The following is a 20,968-nucleotide window of genomic DNA, read 5'->3' as shown; positions in this document are numbered from 1 at the left end:
TAATTTAGAAAATCGAAGTATATGATGATTTTTATTCATATTAGGATAAATGTGCACGATGGTAAAAATGAAACGGAAGTGGGGAGGAGGCTTCACTTCCGCTTTAACCGGATACTTATCATTCTTCTTATGTTACCCCAGACTGTATGACGGGAGCATTTGTCAGTCAACAGTCTGGCCACGCATGCCAAAACTGGGTCAAATACGCATTCTCAACGAGCCACCGTTAACCTGCTGAAACTTACTTTACCTGTAAAGTAAACATTTCACACAACATACACAGTTTATTCTGAGAATTCAGAACATGCTCAGCCCTCTGAGACTCTCATGATGGCGCCGGGGGCATGGCGACATTGTGCTGCTCTTTGTTTGTTTGTTTGTTATATGTTTTACGTCTGAGCGAGTGGACTGTTTGCAAAAATACGAGAGAACTGAGCTGTTACACATTAGGGACAGCTTCCAGTACCCCCCACCGCAACTTTTGTTTTCGTCCAGTGACTTCGTGGGCGAGACAAACAATGACGACCGCAGTGGACAACGCCGGAGTGCTTCAACGAGGAAGCGAGGTAGGAGAGGCGGAGCCTTGGTTAGGCTTCGTCGCCGTAAACTCCGCAGCCCTGCATTCTCCTGTCCAACGTCAGGTCCCTGACAAACAAGATGGATGAACTATCTTTTCTCGTCAACTCCAGGCGTGATGTCTCGGACTGCTCCGTGCTCTGCTTCACGGAGACCTGGCTGCACGGGCTCATTCCCGACACAGCCGTTGAACTACCGGACTACGCTCTTCACCGTGCGGACCGCACCGAGGACTCGCTGAAACACAGCGGCGGGGTAGTTTGTTTTTACGTCAAAGAAGGATGGTGCACAGACAACAAAATTCTTCACCGTTCATGTTCCCCGGAGCTCGAGACTTTAAGTATTCGCTGCAGACCCTTCTATCTCCTGAGGGAATTCGCCTCTGTTATCCTGGTGGCCGTGTATATCCCCCCACAGGCTGGAGCCTTGTCAGCGGCCAGACAGCTCGCTGCACACATCACAGAGTTGGAAAACGCCAACCCTAACTCAGCCGTACTTATTATGGGAGATATGAACCATGTTAATCTGAGGAAGTCGCTTACCCCGGGAAACAACAGATCCACGTTGCCACCAGAGGTGAGAAAACTCTTGATCAGTGCTATAGCACCATTCCTAAGGCTTTTCATGCCGTGGTGAGAGCCCCCCTCGGTCTGTCGGACCATAACTCTATCCTACTTATTCCACAGTACCGTCAGCAGCTGAAGACCTGCAAACGGAGCTATAAGACTGTAAGACAGCGTACCCCCCAGGCTGCTGAGAGCCTAAGCGCCTGCCTCCAATTAACTGACTGGTCTGTTTTTCGTGACGCATGTGCTGACTTGGATGAGTATGCTGATACAGTTACCTCTTACATTAACTTCGCTGAGAGTGTTTGTATTCCATCTAAGACTGTGACTGTTTACAGCAACAACAAACCTTGGTTCAGTAAAGAGGTTAAAATCCTTTGTCTGAAGAAAAACGAAGCCTTTAGGAGCGGCAACAAAGAGGCTTTTAGGGCTGCCAGATATGACTTTGAACGAGCCGTGAAAAAAGCTAAAGCCAAATATAAAGACAGTCTGCAAGCTACAAGCCAAAGACACTAAGGGTGTTTGGAAAGGGATGCAGACCATCACTGGGTATAAAAGCAGACATCGAACCCCGGATGATGATCCCCTCCTTCCTGAATTAATTTTATTGTAGATTTGACATGCCTATGGATGTTTATTCCAGTGCAGCAGTAGTTAGTTCAGAACTAACTACACCCCCTCCTTTTGTAGTTAGTGAGCACGAGTCTCTGTGTCTCTGTGTTTGCACAGTATCCTACAGCACCTTGAGACCCCTGCCACCTACGTTAGAGTTTTATTTATTGATTTTAGTTCCGCGTTCAACACAATTGTGCCCGTCAAACTATTTGATAAACATATTGCTCTGGGTATTAACCGATCTCTTTGCCTTTGGATCTTAGACTTCCTATCTAACAGGAAGCAGGTGGTTAGGATTGGCAACAGACTCTCTAGTACTATGACTCTCAATACTGGGGCCCCCCAGGGTTGTGTTTTATCAGCCCTCCTCTTTGCTCTGTATACGAATGATTTTATTTCCCATTCTCAATTTGTTTCCTTTTTTAAGTATGCAGACGACACAACTTAACCTGACTGCGCCCGATGATGGCAGCAGTGCGTATGCCTGGCTGCATATTGCTCTTCTACCTTCATCTGGGATCCCTCCGGCAGACTCGATGTAAGGGGCGGGCCATTTTTTGAAATTCTTTAGCAGGTGATTGGATGGGGCTGTCTCTCTATCACAGTCTGGGAGTGCCAACTCCAACCACTCATCCGCCTCCTGGGTTTCCACGTGGTCTGCAATCAGACTCTATTGGCTCAGAGCCGCTCAGAGCCCGCCCGTAGCTGCCGCTGATTGGTCCGGCCCGGGGCTTTACGAGTGTGATCAACTCTCCCAGAGAGATCTCAGATGGTAAAGTAGGGCGGTAGCCTACGCACTACTGCCACCATCTGACGCAAGTCAGGTTAGACACAACTGTGGTTGGCTACATTAAAAACGGTGACGAGTCAGCCTATAGGGGTGAGGTGGCAGCCCTTGTAGACTGGTGCACCTCGAATAACCTGCTATTATTAATTAAACTTAGCTAAGACCAAGGAAATGATTATTGATTTTCGTAAAAAAAAGACAGTGCTCTCCCCCCTGGTCATTAGTGACCAGTCTGTTGAAAAAGTCAATAGTATTAAATTCCTTGGCACTACTATTTGCCACTCCCTGAAATGGGAGGTTAACACTAGGAGTATCCTGTGTAGAGCCCACCAGAGGCTTCACTTCTTGCGACAGCTAAAGAAGTTTGGTGTGAGTGGGGAGGCGATGGTTCACTTCTACAGAGCCATTGTGGAGAGTGTCCTCGTCTTCTCAATCACAGTGTGGTACGGCAATACAACCGCCTTAGAGAGGAGGCAGTTGGAAAGGGTTGTGCGCATTGCATCTAAGATCACGGGCCATGCCCTTCCAACTGTCTCCTCCATCTACACCACACGTTCCAAACGCAGGATGAAGAAGGTGATCGCTGATCCCCCTCATCCTGCTAGTTCCTTGTTTGTAACCCTGCCCTCAGGCAGGAGACTCCAGTCTCTTAAGTGTAAGACCACCCGCTTCAAGAACAGTACCTATCCTGAAGCTGTCCGTCTGTTGAACGCGGATCCTTCTTTTATACGCACCTTACAGCTTGAAGCTTCTCATGGTTAATGAACTGTTACTTATTTTTCTTATTTATATAGATTTTGTATTTATGAACTGAATCTATTTTTGTACTTTTGTATCTTTTGTATGCATTCCCACCCGTGTTGTCAGTCTATATGTATGTTCTATGTATGTTTTAAAGAGCTGCACTAAAACAAATTCCAATCAACTCTGTTGACATGGCAATAAAGTATTGAATCTTGAATATAAAAATATAACTTCAGCTGAATAAGATTTCATCAGTGAATGAATGAATGTGGAGCTAAAATGTTTCAATCCTACCTCTCAGTTGACCAGAAGTGATGGGCCAAGCATTCCACAACTGTAGGTCTTCTCTCTGGGTCTTCATTGATCATCTTCTCAATGAGATCCTTGGCTCCCTCATCCTGAACGCGGTCCAGGTTGTAGATTCCATCCAGAATGTTGGATTCACATCTACGGCCTTTGCCAAATGGATGGTGTCTTCCAGACAGGATGTAATAGATCAACATCCCAGCCACCTTTAGAATGAATGTGAAAATGATATACCGGTATAAACACACACACACACACACACACACACACACACACACACACACACACACACACACACACACACACACACACACACACACACACACACATTTCCATTAATTAAATTGTTCTACAGAATACAATAAACTGGATATCACTGATTCTTTTAGAAGGGATACAATATGTAGCCTCGTAAACCAGACTCCTCCGAGTCAGTTTACTAGGCTAATACTAGGGATGTTAATCGACGCATTATTTGCAAATCGACGCGTCGAGGACGAAAATCAACGCATCAATCGACTTTTTCACTTTTTTTCCGCTTTGCAGCAGCTGAGAGGAGAGCACAACGGCGCATTACTTTAAGCAACACAACTTATGCAGCTGCACCCATCAGAACTTGCATCAAAGCCCTAATAATAATTATAATAAATAATGCTCTTCCTTGCGTTAGCATGGAGTCTGTTCTCTAGAGACTAGAAGCGGAGTGACAAAGTCCATGGAACGTAGCGGTAGCGCTCAGGCTGGCACCCCAGGCTAGAGTATCAAATGTGGAGCTTTGCTCTGCCTCGCTCTCCCTCCCCGAGGTAAACAAAACACATCCAGTCAGCGACTTGGCGCGCACTGCTATGACGCGTGCATCAGACCAGTCCAGCAGTGTTTCTCAAACAGTAGTCCGTGGACCTGACTAGCGCCGCATGCATGCGAATCTGCGATGCATGCATGTACAACACAGACAGACACACACCGGTCCTCTCACATTTGGAAAACATTAGCGCTTATAACGTGATTTTTCGACTCATACTTTTTGAGTCGCGGTAAGCATGAGTCGATTTTTTTGTCGATTTTTCACATCCCTAGGCTATACAATATGTTCATCCATCATAAAGTCTCAGCCATTAAGAATGAATATAAAGAACACATTTATGTTGTTCTCATTCATCAAATTCTCATACAGAATAAATAACAACCTGGATGTCACTGCTTCTTTTATAAATGACAGAATCATCATCTTCCAAAGTCTCCTTTGCCATCCAGGAAGTTGTTCCTGCAGGGCTCGTGCGTATACTTGAGTGTCCTTCTCGTAATTCTCGGCTTATTCCAAAATCTGCCAATCTTGCCCTGCCTTGAATATCTGCAAATTATATTGGGTAAGATAATATAAGAGTTATAGACTGAGCAAAATAGATTTTCTGTTATATACATAATAATAATACGGTCGTAATAATAATAATTATCATTATCATCATTATAGCTTACCGATAAAGACATTCTGGGGCTTGATATCACGATGGAGAATTCTAGGATTCTGACAATGAAGAACTTCTAAGCTCTGGAGAACTTGATATGCAAGCCGTTTCCTCTCCTCTTCAGAAGTGTTGCGTATAAGCATGTATTCTTCCAGGGTGTATTCACATAACTGAAGAGCAAGGTAACCAAAGTTCCTATCCTCTGCATGGCCAACATATTTTACAATTGAAGGATGCTTAAGCTTTGGAAGACATAAAAATGTTTCCTCATTCTTCAGCACGGCAAGGTTTCTAATTGTCATTTTCTTCACTGCGACTTCAGTGCCATCATCCGTTAACCCCAAGTAGACCTCAGTTCCACTACTCCCTGTTCCTATGAGGAATTCCTTGTTTTCCCCAAACACAAAACTCCCAACTCTGATAACTTCACAGTCACCCGTTGCAAGCTTCTTAAACTGTTGCTTCCATCTTTGACTGGTTGGGTTCCATTTTCGTGATGTACTGGAAGAGGTGCCATCCCCTGTAATGGTAGACATGGAAAGAACACACACACACACACACACACACACACACACACACACACACACACACACACACACACACACACACACACACACACACACACACACACACACACACACACACACACACACACACACACACACACACACACGTGACTGTCTGAGCTGGATCAAGCCATAGAAACAGACAGCTGGTGGTGCATTTAACTTCTCCTATGTTGAGGGCAAATATAAGAATTAATCAAAATTAAGGTAATTAATTTAATCAAATTAATCATTGATTCATTAAAATGTGTCTGTGTGCGCGCCAGAGTCCCCCCCTAGCCTACCACCTGGCCAAGCCTTTTTCCTGCAGGAAACCCTTTCTTGCCCAAGGAATGTTTTTCATGCCAAACAAATGCTTGCAATGGATTCAGAATAATTAATAACATCTAGTTTGACCCCTCACATCCCACTTAAAGCAGATTTTTTGGGAGTCATTCACTTACTATACACTATCAAACATATAATTTTCAAAATGTATGTCTGTCTGTCTGTCTGTCTGAGTGAGTGAGTGAGTGTCTGTCTGTCTGAAACAGCGTTTCTCCTCAGTGGCTGGAGCAATTGATCTGAAATCGCATCACCATTAGCATATGAACACACCTGACATAACTGTGAAGCCCGTTTGTCACTTTCACAAATCATATGCTGTATATTAGCATTTTTATGGTGTATCTACTATCTATTCTGCATCTAGCATGAGGCATATCTATTCTGCATCTAGCATGAGGCAACATGTTTAACCAGCTCTGTGTGTGTGTGTGTGTGTGTGTGTGTGTGTGTGTGTGTGTGTGTGTGTGTGTGTGTTTGTGTGTGTGTGTGTGCAGGCAGGCGGGTGTGTGTGTAGGCGGGTGGGCGGGGACACAGTATCTCTGTAGCCATTAAACGAAACGGGTATTTCTTACATTGATGCTCCTACATATTATCATGCAAGCACCAGTTAAAGTTACTTTCCATCCCTCATATACTGTGTGCACAGTGCACATCCCATAACCCACACACTGCACATCATTTTGGAGCTCATATCTTTGAACGGGTAAGGGCTAGTCACTATAAATGACTATCAAATTGGATATTTTGGCACAAGGTAATTTAGCTGTGCAATGTGGAGTTAACCTACTTGCAGGATTGCAAGTAGGTTCTACTGAATAATAATGAATGATATACCTAGCAGTGACTGTGATGCCCCACACACTAAACACTAATAGTCTGGGTCATTAGAGGGGTGCCTGCCTTGCTAACTATCTTCCTATAGGTGAGCCGGGTGGGGCCTGCACCATTTAAGACTTTTTAAGACCTCAACAAATGCAATTTAAGACCCAAATCGCCCTCCCGGGCCGTTCGCCCTACCTTTTTCCGCCGACCTCACACTCACCGCACTGACGGTGGAGGTGACGGAGGTGCGCCGTCTCAGGCTACCTTGATCCACGTGAGACACAGCCGAGCGAGCTAAAGCAAGCGAGTAGCCGCATTGAGCGTTGCGGAGGTCGCATGAGCCGACAGTCCGAGTTATGTCACGATAGGGAGTGGGACAGAATAGTAAATAATTTCACTCCCCATTGCACCGGATAGGCGCCCAGGGCGAACAGCTGGGAGGGCAAACGGACCTGTATTCGGACAGGAATACAGGTCGGTGGTCATCAGACCACCGTAGCCTGTCACCATTATTCAGAATTGGAGATGCACAATATTGTTAACCCTAACCCTGTATTTTGGATTCATGTCAATCTGTGTTTTCCGATATTTAACCACTTGAATCGTCAATACTTAATAAACTTGACCCTTCACTCTGTAATTAGTCTGTTCTTTTCCCCCTCTGTCTACACTAAACCTCTTAATAGTCGATCTACAAGCTTGTAGATCTGCTATTTTTGCCTTAAGTTCTCCAAATATGGACACTAGGGTTCAAGCGGTTCATATAAAAAAAAAAGAAGAAAAGAGTTTCTATCACACAACAATTTGGGGGTCCCGGACCCCCTGTTGAACACCCCCATCTATTGTGATCAACTGAGAATATTCATTTTTCAATAACAAAACATAAACCCAGCTTCTGCAGTGAATTACAACTACAAGATGCTGTATTTAATGACTCATACATACAAGCAGCAAAATGTTGGGGCTCCTACCACAGATTGTTCTACATAAAATGAATAAAATAAAATATACAATAAAAATATAATAAAGCCTACAGATATACAGATCCAAATAGCCAAGTTAGGGGCTTGTCTTAGAAGACAGGCATATCATCACAGTTTAGAATGCCACCCCTCAATGTTAATCTCAGACTCTGAGTTAAATTATTATATTAATGAGGTTAGCCTTCTGAACGGGACTAAAGTCGGGAGAGGAGAGGGGCCTGGGAGACACGGTGTAGAACGTAAAAACGCTCAGAACAGCTGTTGTAAATCACAGATGATTGGTGGATTCTCCTCTTTCAAAACTGACAACTTTATGACTGTCAACTTCATTCTGTCTCACAGGCAGAAGGAACAGGACAATAGCCTAGCATGTAGCCAATTCATCATGGTTGAGGTAAATCAACAACAAACATCGGTTATGTCACATCCTCGCATCAATGCAGAATCGCGAACGGCTGCATCGCGATGTAAGCAAATTGTCTTAATCTAAAACTTTTAGGCCACTCCACAGCCCACGCCAAGTGTGTTTACTTGTGAGCTCTCGTCTGTGCTCACTCACTGTGTGAGCGCTAGTACAGGGAAGGCAGTTGATGTGACGGGAGGCTAGAGAAAAGGAGCACTTGATTTGTTAAAAAACAAAACTACCCTCTTCCGCATCCACACACATTACCACATTACTGACAAAACAAGCTCCTCTTCTCACTGACTGCTGCTCGCTTCAGCCTGTTCGCAGTTTCTCATCGTCGTGTAATATTAAACTCAAATAAACAAATCAGATGAATATGCACAAATGTTTATGGCTTAATTTTCCCATGAGCCTTAAACCTATACTATGTAACTTTTTTTATAAAACAAATCTTAAAATTGTCCTAACTGTTAAATCGCTAAAGTTTTAGAACCCCCACTCCGTGAATTTCAGCTCTGAAAGCCTTTTCTTTATATGTTTTCTACTGGCAGTGACCGGGGCGGTCTTTCGCGCGAAAATTGTGTCATCATACTACCGGCCAATCACAGCGAGGGTTATACAACTGCCGGCCAATCACAGCGCATCTTGAAGTGGGGTCGCTATGGCAGCCATATTTGTTGTCGCCCGTTTGTACCATCCCTTCTCTAGGTAATTTCGCCTACCAGGCAGGGTGAAGGAGTCCGTATCTCTGGAATTACTGAACGCACAGGAACAAGGGACCCCTTAAAAGATAGATCTCAGCGAGGTGGAGGCAGACGCGGGGGTCTGAAGGTACGAAAAACGTCCGAAAGACGCGGACGCGGTTTGCTATAGGGCTAATGACCACTAGTTGGGCATCTTACACAGTATAGCTTTAAAAACACCATCATCAAAGTTAATACCTACGGTCAGATTTGGTCAAATTCAAGCCTTTTTAAGACCTTAAATTCACGATTCACAGACAATTTAAGACTTTTTAAGGACCCGCGGGAACCGTTGGTCTAATGGCTCATTGGAGAGCACTGGACCCGGTGCCTCCAGGAGTCTATAAAAAGCCAGCCCATGCCATTCTGAAGCAGAGATCCAGAGGAGGCAGACGTCTCCACCAGCCTCTGCGCCAAGCCCCTGTTCTGTTATGTTATGTTTAGTTTTACTTTCCATCCAACACCCTGCACTACACCATGTTCCACACATCCACACCTACACTACTGATTACTGACTCCACATCTCATAGGATCCTTATACATTATGTTTAGTTAAGCTGTTTTTAAGCATTCTTTTGTATGTCCTAGGCTTTTATTTAATACATACAGGCCTACTTTCTTACCATGTCTCCTCTCCCCAATCTTTTGCCATGACCTGTCGTGATGTGGAGGTCCAGGTTCATCACTGAAACCTGAATACTTGGAAGAGTCACTCTCCATAGACACACAGCTGGGTGTTGGAGACTCTGCTCTGTGGTGAAGACTTCTGGAATCATAACAATATTCATACAATTATTATGAGAATGAAAAGGTCTGTTTGTTTAAGCGAGTAAAACTCCACGTTGAAGTAACAGTGTGATAAAATATCACTAGAAAGCAGTTAAAATGTACTAAAATGGAACCATAAAAATGTACTAAAATGGAACCATAAAGACACTTTTTGGACACGACATGTAACCGGAAGCAGATATTGTCCTTCCCAGCCCTGGGATGGTTTGCACACTGTTTAAACAAAATGGGAAGTAACTACAGAGCGGGGCAACGTTCTTTTCACAGTTCTTGTTTTGTTTTGAAGCTGTGAACGACGTACACATGCAGGATGCATGGTCCGTGTCCAATCGTGTACGATGGACACTCTCACGCCTACCCGAGAGCGGTTGCGACCAATGAGTTAAGAGTAAAAATTAGGACTCTCAAATGATTAAACATTTTAAACAGATTAATCACAGCTTAATTAATCACAAATCGAACTAAACGTCCAAAATATGCCATTTCTGTATATCATGGTGGGAATGGAAAGATAAAGGCGAAGAAGACACATTTATCATATGTATGTATGTCTGTATGTATGTTTTTTTTTTTTTTTTTTTTATTATGTAGTAATACAATACAATAGGCCTAAGTCTAAAACACTGGCTTACATATACATTATTGGAAACTAAAGAAATATGAATGAAAGAAAGACATGATGAAAATGCATCTGAACATTATTGCACGCAGCCAACATGCAATAATATTAGGCTCGACATTCAGGATGCAAAATAAAGTTGCCCTTTTGAGAAGTGGAACTTACAAGTCATTTAACATGAGGGGAGAGGATCTATCCAGTACCTACTTCTACAGGGAATTGTTTGACATCTATTCTAGACTACAGATAAAACATTCAGTTGACACTTGACACCCGTGTCGTGCACAAGACAGAGCAGACAAGCTAGACAAGCAGAGAAGTTACAGCTGCCTATTAATTCGTGCTGTTGATTACCAGTCAAATATGGGTAAGTCTCGCGTAGCCAGACAACTATTCCACAATCTCTGAATGCTATATAGAGTCTGGAACTACACCTCCTGATTGCTATATAGAGTCTGTAACTACACCTCCTGAATGTTATATAGAGTCTGGAACTACACCTCCTGAATGTTATATAGAGTCTGGAACTACACCTCCTGAATGTTATATAGAGTCTGGAACTACACCTCCTGAATGCTATATAGAGTCTGGAACTACACCTCCTGAATGTTGTATAGAGTCTGGAACTACACCTCCTGAATGTTATATAGAGTCTGGAACTACACCTCCTGAATGCTATATAGAGTCTGGAACTACACCTCCTGAATGTTATATAGAGTCTGGAACTACACCTCCTGAATGTTATATAGAGTCTGGAACTACACCTCCTGAATGCTATATAGAGTCTGGAACTACACCTCCTGAATGTTATATAGAGTCTGGAACTACACCTCCTGAATGTTATATAGAGTCTGTAACTAAACCTCCTGAATGTTATATAGAGTCTGGAACTACACCTCCTGAATGCTATATAGAGTCTGGAACTACACCTCCTGAATGTTGTATAGAGTCTGGAACTACACCTCCTGAATGTTATATAGAGTCTGTAACTAAACCTCCTGAATGCTATATAGAGTCTGTAACTACACCTCCTGAATGTTGTATAGAGTCTGGAACTACACCTCCTGAATGTTATATAGAGTCTGGAACTACACCTCCTGAATGCTATATAGAGTCTGGAACTACACCTCCTGAATGTTATATAGAGTCTGGAACTACACCTCCTGAATGTTATATAGAGTCTGGAACTACACCTCCTGAATGCTATATAGAGTCTGGAACTACACCTCCTGAATGTTGTATAGAGTCTGGAACTACACCTCCTGAATGTTATATAGAGTCTGGAACTACACCTCCTGAATGCTATATAGAGTCTGGAACTACACCTCCTGAATGTTATATAGAGTCTGGAACTACACCTCCTGAATGTTATATAGAGTCTGTAACTACACCTCCTGAATGCTATATAGAGTCTGTAACTACACCTCCTGAATGTTATATAGAGTCTGTAACTACACCTCCTGAATGTTATATAGAGTCTGGAACTACACCTCCTGAATGCTATATAGAGTCTGGAACTACACCTCCTGAATGTTGTATAGAGTCTGGAACTACACCTCCTGAATGTTATATAGAGTCTGGAACTACACCTCCTGAATGCTATATAGAGTCTGGAACTACACCTCCTGAATGTTATATAGAGTCTGGTACAGCTCCTGAACGGCGAGTAATGCAAGCTGTCATTTCTGTTCATGAAAATATATTCTAAAATATATTTTTTGCTAAGCAGAGCTAAACATGCTTAGATGATTTTTATTTATATTAGGATAAATGTGTGCAATGTTAAAAACGAAACGGATGAGAGGAGGCGGCTTCACTTCCGCTTTAACCCTGCAAGGCCCGAATTAATTTCTACTGGACAAAACATTTTTTTTTTAAAATCAGATGGTGTTAATAATAACATATGTACATGTTCTAGACATTCTAATGACCAGTAAGACTCCCTAATCGGGAGATAAGCGACCGTCAGGTCACATGTATACACAAAGAGGGCTGTAAGTGGCATTGGTTCCTGGGTGTAGGGGGACGTGTGTGGCCAATGTATAGCTTTGGTTGGCCCAGAGAATGTGGGGTTTAGCTGTGACATGGTTGTGTTTATGTCGTCAGAGATATTTTATTATGGAGGTGGTGCATATGTGTCACATAGGTAATGAGGTGAAATATGAGAGGCACAGATAATGTTGTGGGGAGCACAGTGGGTGATTGATGAAAAAGCAGACAGGCGTATTGATTTGGATTGCGTTTATTGTAGAATAGTCAGCTTGACAGCGCAGTGACATGTAGCAAAGAAGACCGCAAAGACATAAGTTATACACATGCAAGGTGTGACACAGTGTGTCTCACATGAATATAGTTGGCAGTTGTGCAAGTGTGTGAAACAAAATGAGAGTGAAAGTAGATTTTGTGCAGGCACAGAGTCCGAGCAACCGAAGGGCCTAGGCAAAGTAATGAAGTATAAAGATTTAGGGATGCAGAGTGTTGCGCAGCAGTGTGGCATGCATTCGCTGCAGGGCCTTGTCAATCGCTTTGCGGTCCTGGTAGCCCTGGGCGTTGTTGATCTTCTGGAAGCGTGCCCACTCATTTGCATGCAAATCTGTGGGCTGGAGGCACAATCCTTGCAGGGAGGTAACCCTGGAACAGCCAACGTAAGCAATACCCAAGGAGTGCTCGGATGTTCCGATGTCAAGGCGTACTTTGTCGCGAGTCCAACCTTGGCTCTTGTGAATTGTGATAGCGAAGGCCAGACAAAGAGGGATTTGGGTACGTGTGCAGACCTCGGCTGCCTTCATCCACCTGTAAGTGTGCGGGGTAATTGGCACAGTGCGCGCATGATAGGGGTGGATATTGGCAAGAATCTCACAATACAATACGTATCACGATAAATTGTGAATCTTTGCGATACGATACTATTGCGATACTATTGCGATAAATCAGCTTTAAAAGCTGAAGGCGCTGCTCTAATGTTGTTGTCTTTGTTGTTCGCAGCCATTTTCTCAAGAGACCTCACTCACTGAACCATGGGAAGGGGAAGTAGCTACTATAGTACAGTGACGCGTGATTATGGATCCAACTGGGAAAGATGGATGGAAACGGCATAGAGCGCTCGTTTTCACAGTTATTGTCCACGACACTGCAAGCGGCGCGAAGGCCAGCGGACCTTGGTCCTGCTCTTCGCCCCCGAGCGCCGCAGGCGCGAGTGGCCGCGAAGAGCGGGCCAGGGCCGCGCGGCCGGCGGAGCGCCGCGCGAGTTACGAAGCCGTGGTGAATGCAATCGTTATATTTATGCCCAGGCCGTAAGGCCTGGGCAAGCGCACGATAAACGCCATGATAATTGGGTACCGTGCACCTCGCGCGGTCCAAGTGACTACAACGGAGCGCTCCCTACGTCCGGTTCAGCCAATCACAAGCTTCAAAAATGAGTCCGGGGCGTGGTTATCCATCTTTCCCAGTTGGATCTATAATCACGCTACAGTGACATCTATAGGCAGCGGAGTGTCAGGACCGGACTTCTACCATTGGTTCCTATGCATGGGAATTTTTTAGTATCGCGATACTACTGCCTGAAGTATCGATACAGTATTGGCAAATAAACTATTGCGATGTATTGCGGTATCGATCATATTGCCCACCCCTAGCGCATGATGGGGGTGGAAGCTTGGCCCTTTGTAGATGTCGAATTGCACAAAGACAGCAAGTGGCAGGGCAGGTGGCTGTGGGCCATTGGGGTCATATAGGATTCCCAGGACTGTTCCTAAGGCCCCGTTGGTCAAGCCAGCTTGGATCCAAAGGTTTTGGCGAAGCATCACTCATGCACCCTGTGCAACGTGCAAGAAGTTGGGGAGGCCTCCGGCATCGTCAGCATTGACAGCCGAGGATCCAGGACCTGCGTTGACAGCCTTTAGCGTGGCTTTTGCTGTGGGCAATCTTTGAAGTTTTGCTTCGTTGAGGATTTTCTCTGTGGGGCGTGTGCTGACAAGGAGCTGAGCGTCACTGAAACTGAACTGTTCTTGTGCGGAGAGCATGTGGTGGGAACGTTGCATGAGGAAGAGCCAATCAGCGTGGGTGACTTGGCCGTGTCGAAGGCAGGCAAGAAGGTCTGTGAAGGCTTTGGAATCTGGTGTGTCGGCAGTGATGGCTCTATTGTGTCACAGCCTGTTTAAAGGCAGCAAAAACTCTCCTCCCAGCATCGCTCAGTCCTTGTGCATGGGCTTTGGAAAACATGGGAAGGTCGAGGACAGGAGGCAACTGGTTGAAATCCCCCATGAGTACGACGGAAACGCCGCCAAACCAGTCGCGTGTGTGCTCAGGGAAGATCTGCCGCAGACGCTGGTCAATGGCACCCAGAAATTTTCGGCCAACCATGCTCATCTCATCCACCACTAGCACCTTGAGTCCCTGGAGCCATGCCTGGAGGTTGCCCAAGTCTTCGGCGGGCATTTCTTGCAGAGTGTTTCTCAGAGGTACAGGTAGGGCCAACAAGTTGTGCAAAGTTGTTCCACCCATGTTGAATGCAGCTGTTCCAGTGGGAGCCGCAAGTCTGAGAGCAGCTGTGGCTTGTTCGTGACCGTAGACAGACCGACAATGCTGCACCAAGCACTTGATGATGTAGCTTTTGCCAGTGCCGGCCGGTCCGGAGATGATGAGGCGTGTAGCGTGGTGGAGTGGTGTGGCAACCATGGTGCCTTGGATGGCGGTGCAGAGTGTGTCAAAGGCCAATTTCTGGCCTGCATTGAGGGATTGAGGGTTAGTGTTGTCGTAGTTGACAGGAGGCAGCTGGAACTGGGCCCTCTGTAGCTTGAGAAAATCTCCAGAGTCCTGCAGCATTTGTGGGGAGAAGTCTTGGGCTCGTAATTCCTCCCAGAATTGGCAGGGGTCAAAGGGTGGGCCGCTGTGAGCTTTGTGGTCGTCGTCGAACTGGGCGTGAAGCGCGGCGGCCTGCATCCAGTCGTCCAGGATGTCTTCTGGCAAATGGTCTTCGTCGCTGGAGTTGTCCGATTCCTCAGGGTGTGTGTTGGTGTCAGCAGAAGTGGTCATGATCCTGAAATCTGCCTTTAGGCGGTCTGGGACGGAGGCAGTTTGCACAGCGTTTTCCAGGGCTTTGTGCCAGCTTCCGTGATTGGATAGGAGTGCCTCTTCGCTGCGGCAGGGGATGTTCACCAGCATCTGTATGCGACACCATTCTTCGAACTGCGACCTGACGGTCGCAATCACGAAAAAAAATATTACAGGCATTTTACTTATGTTTTAGTGAGGAATAGCTTCAGTTAAAAAGTGAGATGTTGTTCGTCCAGACGCTGGAATTTCAACATCTCTGGGAGGTGTGAATGTCAGCCTCTGTGGGGGGTATTCATATGCACATATCGTGGCCAATGGCATTGTAATACTAAACAATAGGATTTAATGGTGATGTTAACTCAGTTAGCGCCGGGCGACTTTACGAGCGACTAGTTCACTATGGCGTTTGGTGCCGAGCGACTCGGAGCGACTTTTATATAAAAGCATTGTTTAAGCTTTTAATATGTGTTTATAGACGGAGCGAAATGGTTAGCTTACCTCAGCTAATGTCCACACGTAAACCGTGAAAAAAAAGGATACGATTATGACGTCACCTTTAAACCAGGGCTTCCTGTTGACAACAGGCCTCTGTTAGCGTTAGCCTCAATGCAACCATCCGACCCTCACGTAGCTTCACTAGGTCGGATTTTGATTCTGAAACTTTCTGTGTGGCATCTATATACGTCCCGATGCCCATACCAATGGTGGTTTGAGACGATCAAGCACGAATTGAACAGTATTGAGCTGAAATGGTGACCGGCGGCCCGTCCATGTTAAGTCAATGAGGACCAAGTCAGCGTCTCATCCTGTTATGTGGATTTAAACAGGCTTAACATGGGACCATGTCAGTGTATGGTGTATGGTGGTCTCTAGTGGTCATCTGGTGGTATGGTATGGTGAACGTGCATTCGTTAAGGTGGTCTGGTTAAGGTGGTCTGGGGGGATACAAAATAGCTATTTCCTGGCGTTATAAGCGCACATTCATATTCATATTTTGGAAATCTGGCCCTGTATGAGTTAATGTGGAAAAAAGAACAGGAAAACTAATTGTAACATTTAAAAAAAAATGATTTAAAAAATGTTGCCAAAAAGCAACACTGGGCTACCTCAGACTGTATGACGGGAGCAAAACTGGGTCAAATGCGCATTCTCAACAAGCCACCGTTCACCTGCTGATCTTACAAAGTGTAGCTGACTGGCAGTGTCCACCGTGAGCCCTACACTGCTATTTATTAAATCCAAGGAAGTTGGAGCAACACCTTAACATCGTGGATTTTAGTAACAAAGGTACTAGTAGACTATATTTGAGATGTATGATGATCAGTTATTATTCAGTGGTCTATATCCAAGACGTTTTAAAGTGGACATGACATCCAAAAATATTTTTTGATAGGTTTTTTTTTTGCTTTTTTTTATGTTTCCTGGCCTCAATTACACCCAAAAAACGCAACCTTTGACATGCAGTGGTTTTCCTGCTATCTGTGTGTTTGTGCCGGTTTCTGCATAATGAGTCTCAAACGCGCAGTTCATTGGCTGCTGGATTCATGCGTTGACAGTCCCCCCCCCCCTCCTCTCTCCCAGTCTCCCCGTCTGTATTTCTCCACAGCCCAAGTTTTGAGGAAGTGACCTCTTACATTATATTATCCTTTAATTGTAAATATGGGCATATAAAATACATTTATCCAGCTATTGGAACATTACCGCGGCACGGACGGTCTAAATTGAACTCCGCGAAGGTACATATGTAACCGCAGGGCTCCGGTAATGTATCGTTCCCGGGATAAGAAAAAACACCCGCGCCTCGGCTCGTATTGAACACAATTCCCCACTGATTGCAGACGCGTATGCCTCAGGCTAGGGCTTAGCTCAGCCGCTTTAGCTGCCATGGTTCTGTGTGTGTGTGTCTGTGTCACAGTGCTGGGTTTTGTGCGAAAGCAACGAAAATGCGAGCACGCATCTCTCAGTGTGTTGGAGGGGCTCTGTATGTGTGTGTGTGTGTGCGTGTGTGTGCGTGGCCACTTTGGGTACCATAGTTTGAGAACCGCTGGCCTATAAGGGCTGAAGTGATTGATTTGTATTAAAAGCTTCCAAATGATTGTAGTGGAGAGATTAAGTGCATTTGGAAATTGGAAATACTCAAGTAAAGTACAAATACTCAAAATTATACTCAAGTACATGTACTTACTGCACTATACTAATATTTGTTAGAATGAGTGGGAGAGAGAGGCTCCCCTGGTGGTGAGTATAGAGTATTTCAGGACACCTAAACAGGGCCCAGAGAGAGACCACAGCTCCATGGAGTGGATTTTCAAGTTTAAATATTTTAAAACATGTTTTTAGCACCAGGGCAAATACTTTTATGATTGGTAAAAACAGAATGTCATTTGACCTTTAACAACTTCCTCACTTTGAGATGCCAGCTCTCTCTCTCTCCCCTGCTGCTGTGTGGAGTGAGTTTGTAAGGGGGGGGGGGGGGGGGGCTCAGTGAAAGGGACCGGTCATCTGCGCATGCATTAAATGTGTCAACAATTTTAACACAATTAATTAAGAGAATATTAATAATTACCGCCGTTAACAAAAAACTGATATAATTGGAAATACTCCAGTAGAGTAAAAATACCTAAACTTACTTTACCTATATGTAAAGTAAACATTTCAAACAACATACGCAGTTTATTCTGAGAATATAAAAATATAACTTCAGCTGAATAAGATTTCATCTGTGAATGAATGAATGTGGAGCTAAAATGTTTCAATCCTACCTTTCAGTTGACCAGAAGGGATGGGCCAAGCATTCCTCAACTGTAGGTCTTCTCTCTGGGTCTTTGTTGATCATCCTCTCGATGAGATTCTTAGCAGCTTCATCCTGAACGAGGTCCAGGTTGTACCTTCCATCCATAATGTTGGATTCACATCTACGGCCTTTGCCAAATGGATGTTCTCTTCCAGACAGGATGTAATAGATCAACATCCCAGCCACCTTTAGAATGAATGTGAAAATGATACCGGTATAGAATACACACACACACACACACACACACACACACACACACACACACACACACACACACACACACACACACACACACACACACACACACACACACACACACACACACACACATTAATTAAATTGTTCTACAGAATACAATAAACTGGATATCACTGATTCTTTTAGAAGGGATACAATATGTAGCCTCGTAAACCAGACTCCACGAGTCAGTTTACTAGGCTATATTAGGGATGTTAATCGACGCATTATTTGCGAATCGACGCGTCGAGGACGAAAATCAACGCGTCAATTGACTTTTTTCACTTTTTTTCCGCTAAGCAGCAGCTGAGAGGAGAGCACAACGGCGCATTACTTTAAGCAACACAACTTATGCAGCTGCACCCATCAGAACTTGCATCAAAGCCCTAATAATAATTATAATAAATAATGCTCTTCCTTGTGTTAGCATGGAGTCTGTTCTCTAGAGACTAGAAGCGGAGTGACAAAGTCCATGGAACGTAGCGGTAGTGCTCAGGCTGGCACCCCAGGCTAGTGTATCAAATGTGGAGCTTTGCTCTGCCTCGCTCTCCCTCCCCGAGGTAAACAAAACACAGCGACTCAGCGCGCACTGCTATGACGCGTGCATCAGACCAGTCCAGCAGTGTTTCTCAAACAGTAGTCCGCGGACCTGACTAGCGCCGCATGCATGCGAATCTGCGATGCATGCATGCACAACACATACATGAACTTGTCTCCGCCACAGACACACACACCGGTGTTCTCACATTTGGAAAACATTAACGCTTATAACGTGATTTTTCGACTCATACTTTTTGAGTCGCGGTAAGCATGAGTCGATTTTTTAGTCGATTTTTCACATCCCTAGGCTATACAATATGTTCATCCATCATAAAGTCTCAGCCATTAAGAATGAATATAAAGAACACATTTATGTTGTTCTCATTCATCAAATTATCATACAGAATAAATAACAACCTGGATGTCACTGCTTCTTTTATAAATGACAGAATCATCTTCCAAAGTCTCCTTTGCCATCCAGGAAGTTGTTCCTAGAGCACTTGTGAATATACTTGAGAGTCCTTCTGGTAATTTTCGGCTTATTCCAAAATCTGCCAATCTTGCCCTGCCTTGAATATCTGCGAAGCATATTGGGTAAGATAATATAAGAGTTATAGACTGAGCAAAATACATTCGCAATAATAATAATTATCATTATCATCATTATAGCTTACCAATCAAGACATTCTGGGGCTTGATATCACGATGGAGAATTCTAGGATTCTGACAATGAAGAACTTCTAAGCTCTGGAGTACTTGATGTGCAAGCCGTTTCCTCTCCTCTTCAGAAGTGTTGTGTTTACGCATGTATTCTTCCAGGGTGTATTCACATAACTCAAGAACAAGGTAACCAAAGTCGTCATCCTCTGCATGGCCAACATATTTTACAATTGAAGGATGCTTAAGCTTTGGAAGACGTAAAAATGTTTCCTCATTCTTCAGCACTGCAAGGTTTCTAATTGTCATTTTCTTCACTGCGACTTCAGTGCCATCATCCATTAACCCCAAGTAAACCTCAGTTCCATTATTCCCCTTTCCTATGAGGAATTCATTGTTTTTCGAAAACATAAATGTCCCAACTTCGACAACTTCACGGTCACCCTTTGCAAGCTTCTTAAACTGTTGCTTCCATCTTTGACTGGTTGGGTTCCATTTTCGTGATGTACTGGAAGAGGTGCCATCCTCTGTAATGGTAGACATGGAAAGTTGACACACACACACACACACACACACACACACACACACACACACACACACACACACACACACACACACACACACACACACACACACACACACACACACACACACACACACACACACACACACACACACACACACACACACACACACACAGTTTGAGCAGTGTCTGAGCTAGATCAAGCCATGTCTGAGCTAGATCAAGCCATAGGAACAGACAGCTAGGGCAATATTGCCCTTTGACACCATGTCACTCTTTCATTTATATTCAATAACATTTCTACTAACTTGTTTAATAGCATATTTATTTAAAAGCAGAATCAATAACAGGCCTATTTAATTAAGGCCAATTTATTTGGAGGAGAAGAGATACATTTCCGTCTTGGGATTTTTTTTTTCAGCTGCAGTACCACCTTGTCCTGAGTGGGAGGGCTGCGCTATTGAGACAGATTTGGCCCCACACTCCTCCCCGCCTCCTGCTCAGCAGGCCTGCCTACCCCTCCTCTCCCAGCTCCTCCTGCCTCCTTCTCAGGCCTGCCCACCCCTCCCCTCCCCTCCCCAACCCTCTCCCAGCTCCTCCTTCTCAGGCCTGCCCACCCCTCCCCAACCCTCTCCCAGCTCCTCCTGCCTCCTGCTCAGGCCTGCCCACCCCTCCCCAACCCCCATCGGTTGAGAGGTGTGACATCACAATCGGGACCTTTCTCAGACAGCCCCTTTCTGAGACCTGCTTACATAGATCTGCCCATAAACTGAGAAAGACACAATGGTCAGAAATAGGACTTTGTGAGGATAGAAGGTGCTGGTGGGACACACAAAAAAAAGAAAAT

General features: G+C 44.6%; 1 protein-coding gene across 3 annotated transcripts in view; it reads right to left on the bottom strand.

Annotated features, from left to right (window-relative positions):
* Positions 1-20,968, bottom strand: part of LOC308302600 (ribosomal protein S6 kinase alpha-2-like) — a 48,916-nt gene that overhangs the window by 17,291 nt on the left and 10,657 nt on the right. For 2 of the 3 annotated variants that reach the window (XR_013962947.1, XM_080746857.1), the window contains exons 3-9: positions 19,616-20,125; positions 19,359-19,519; positions 18,133-18,350; positions 9,531-9,673; positions 5,071-5,580; positions 4,782-4,945; positions 3,583-3,800 (exon numbers count right to left, since the gene is read on the bottom strand). Coding sequence is in view for 2 of the 3 variants with exons in the window: in XM_080746857.1 (XP_080602983.1) it covers positions 3,583-3,800; positions 4,782-4,945; positions 5,071-5,580; positions 9,531-9,673; positions 18,133-18,350; positions 19,359-19,519; positions 19,616-20,125 (1,924 nt within the window). In the remaining variant the exon portion in view is untranslated. The remainder of the gene's footprint in view (positions 1-3,582; positions 3,801-4,781; positions 4,946-5,070; positions 5,581-9,530; positions 9,674-18,132; positions 18,351-19,358; positions 19,520-19,615; positions 20,126-20,968) is intronic. The other variant, XM_080746858.1, reaches the window with a different exon arrangement.

Source organism: Nannobrachium achirus, assembly GCF_963921795.1.
Source record: "Nannobrachium achirus genome assembly, chromosome: 17".
NCBI classification, from domain to species: domain Eukaryota; kingdom Metazoa; phylum Chordata; class Actinopteri; order Myctophiformes; family Myctophidae; genus Nannobrachium; species Nannobrachium achirus.
Note: the sequence above shows the minus strand (reverse complement) of the source record. Positions and strands in the feature narration are given on the sequence as shown.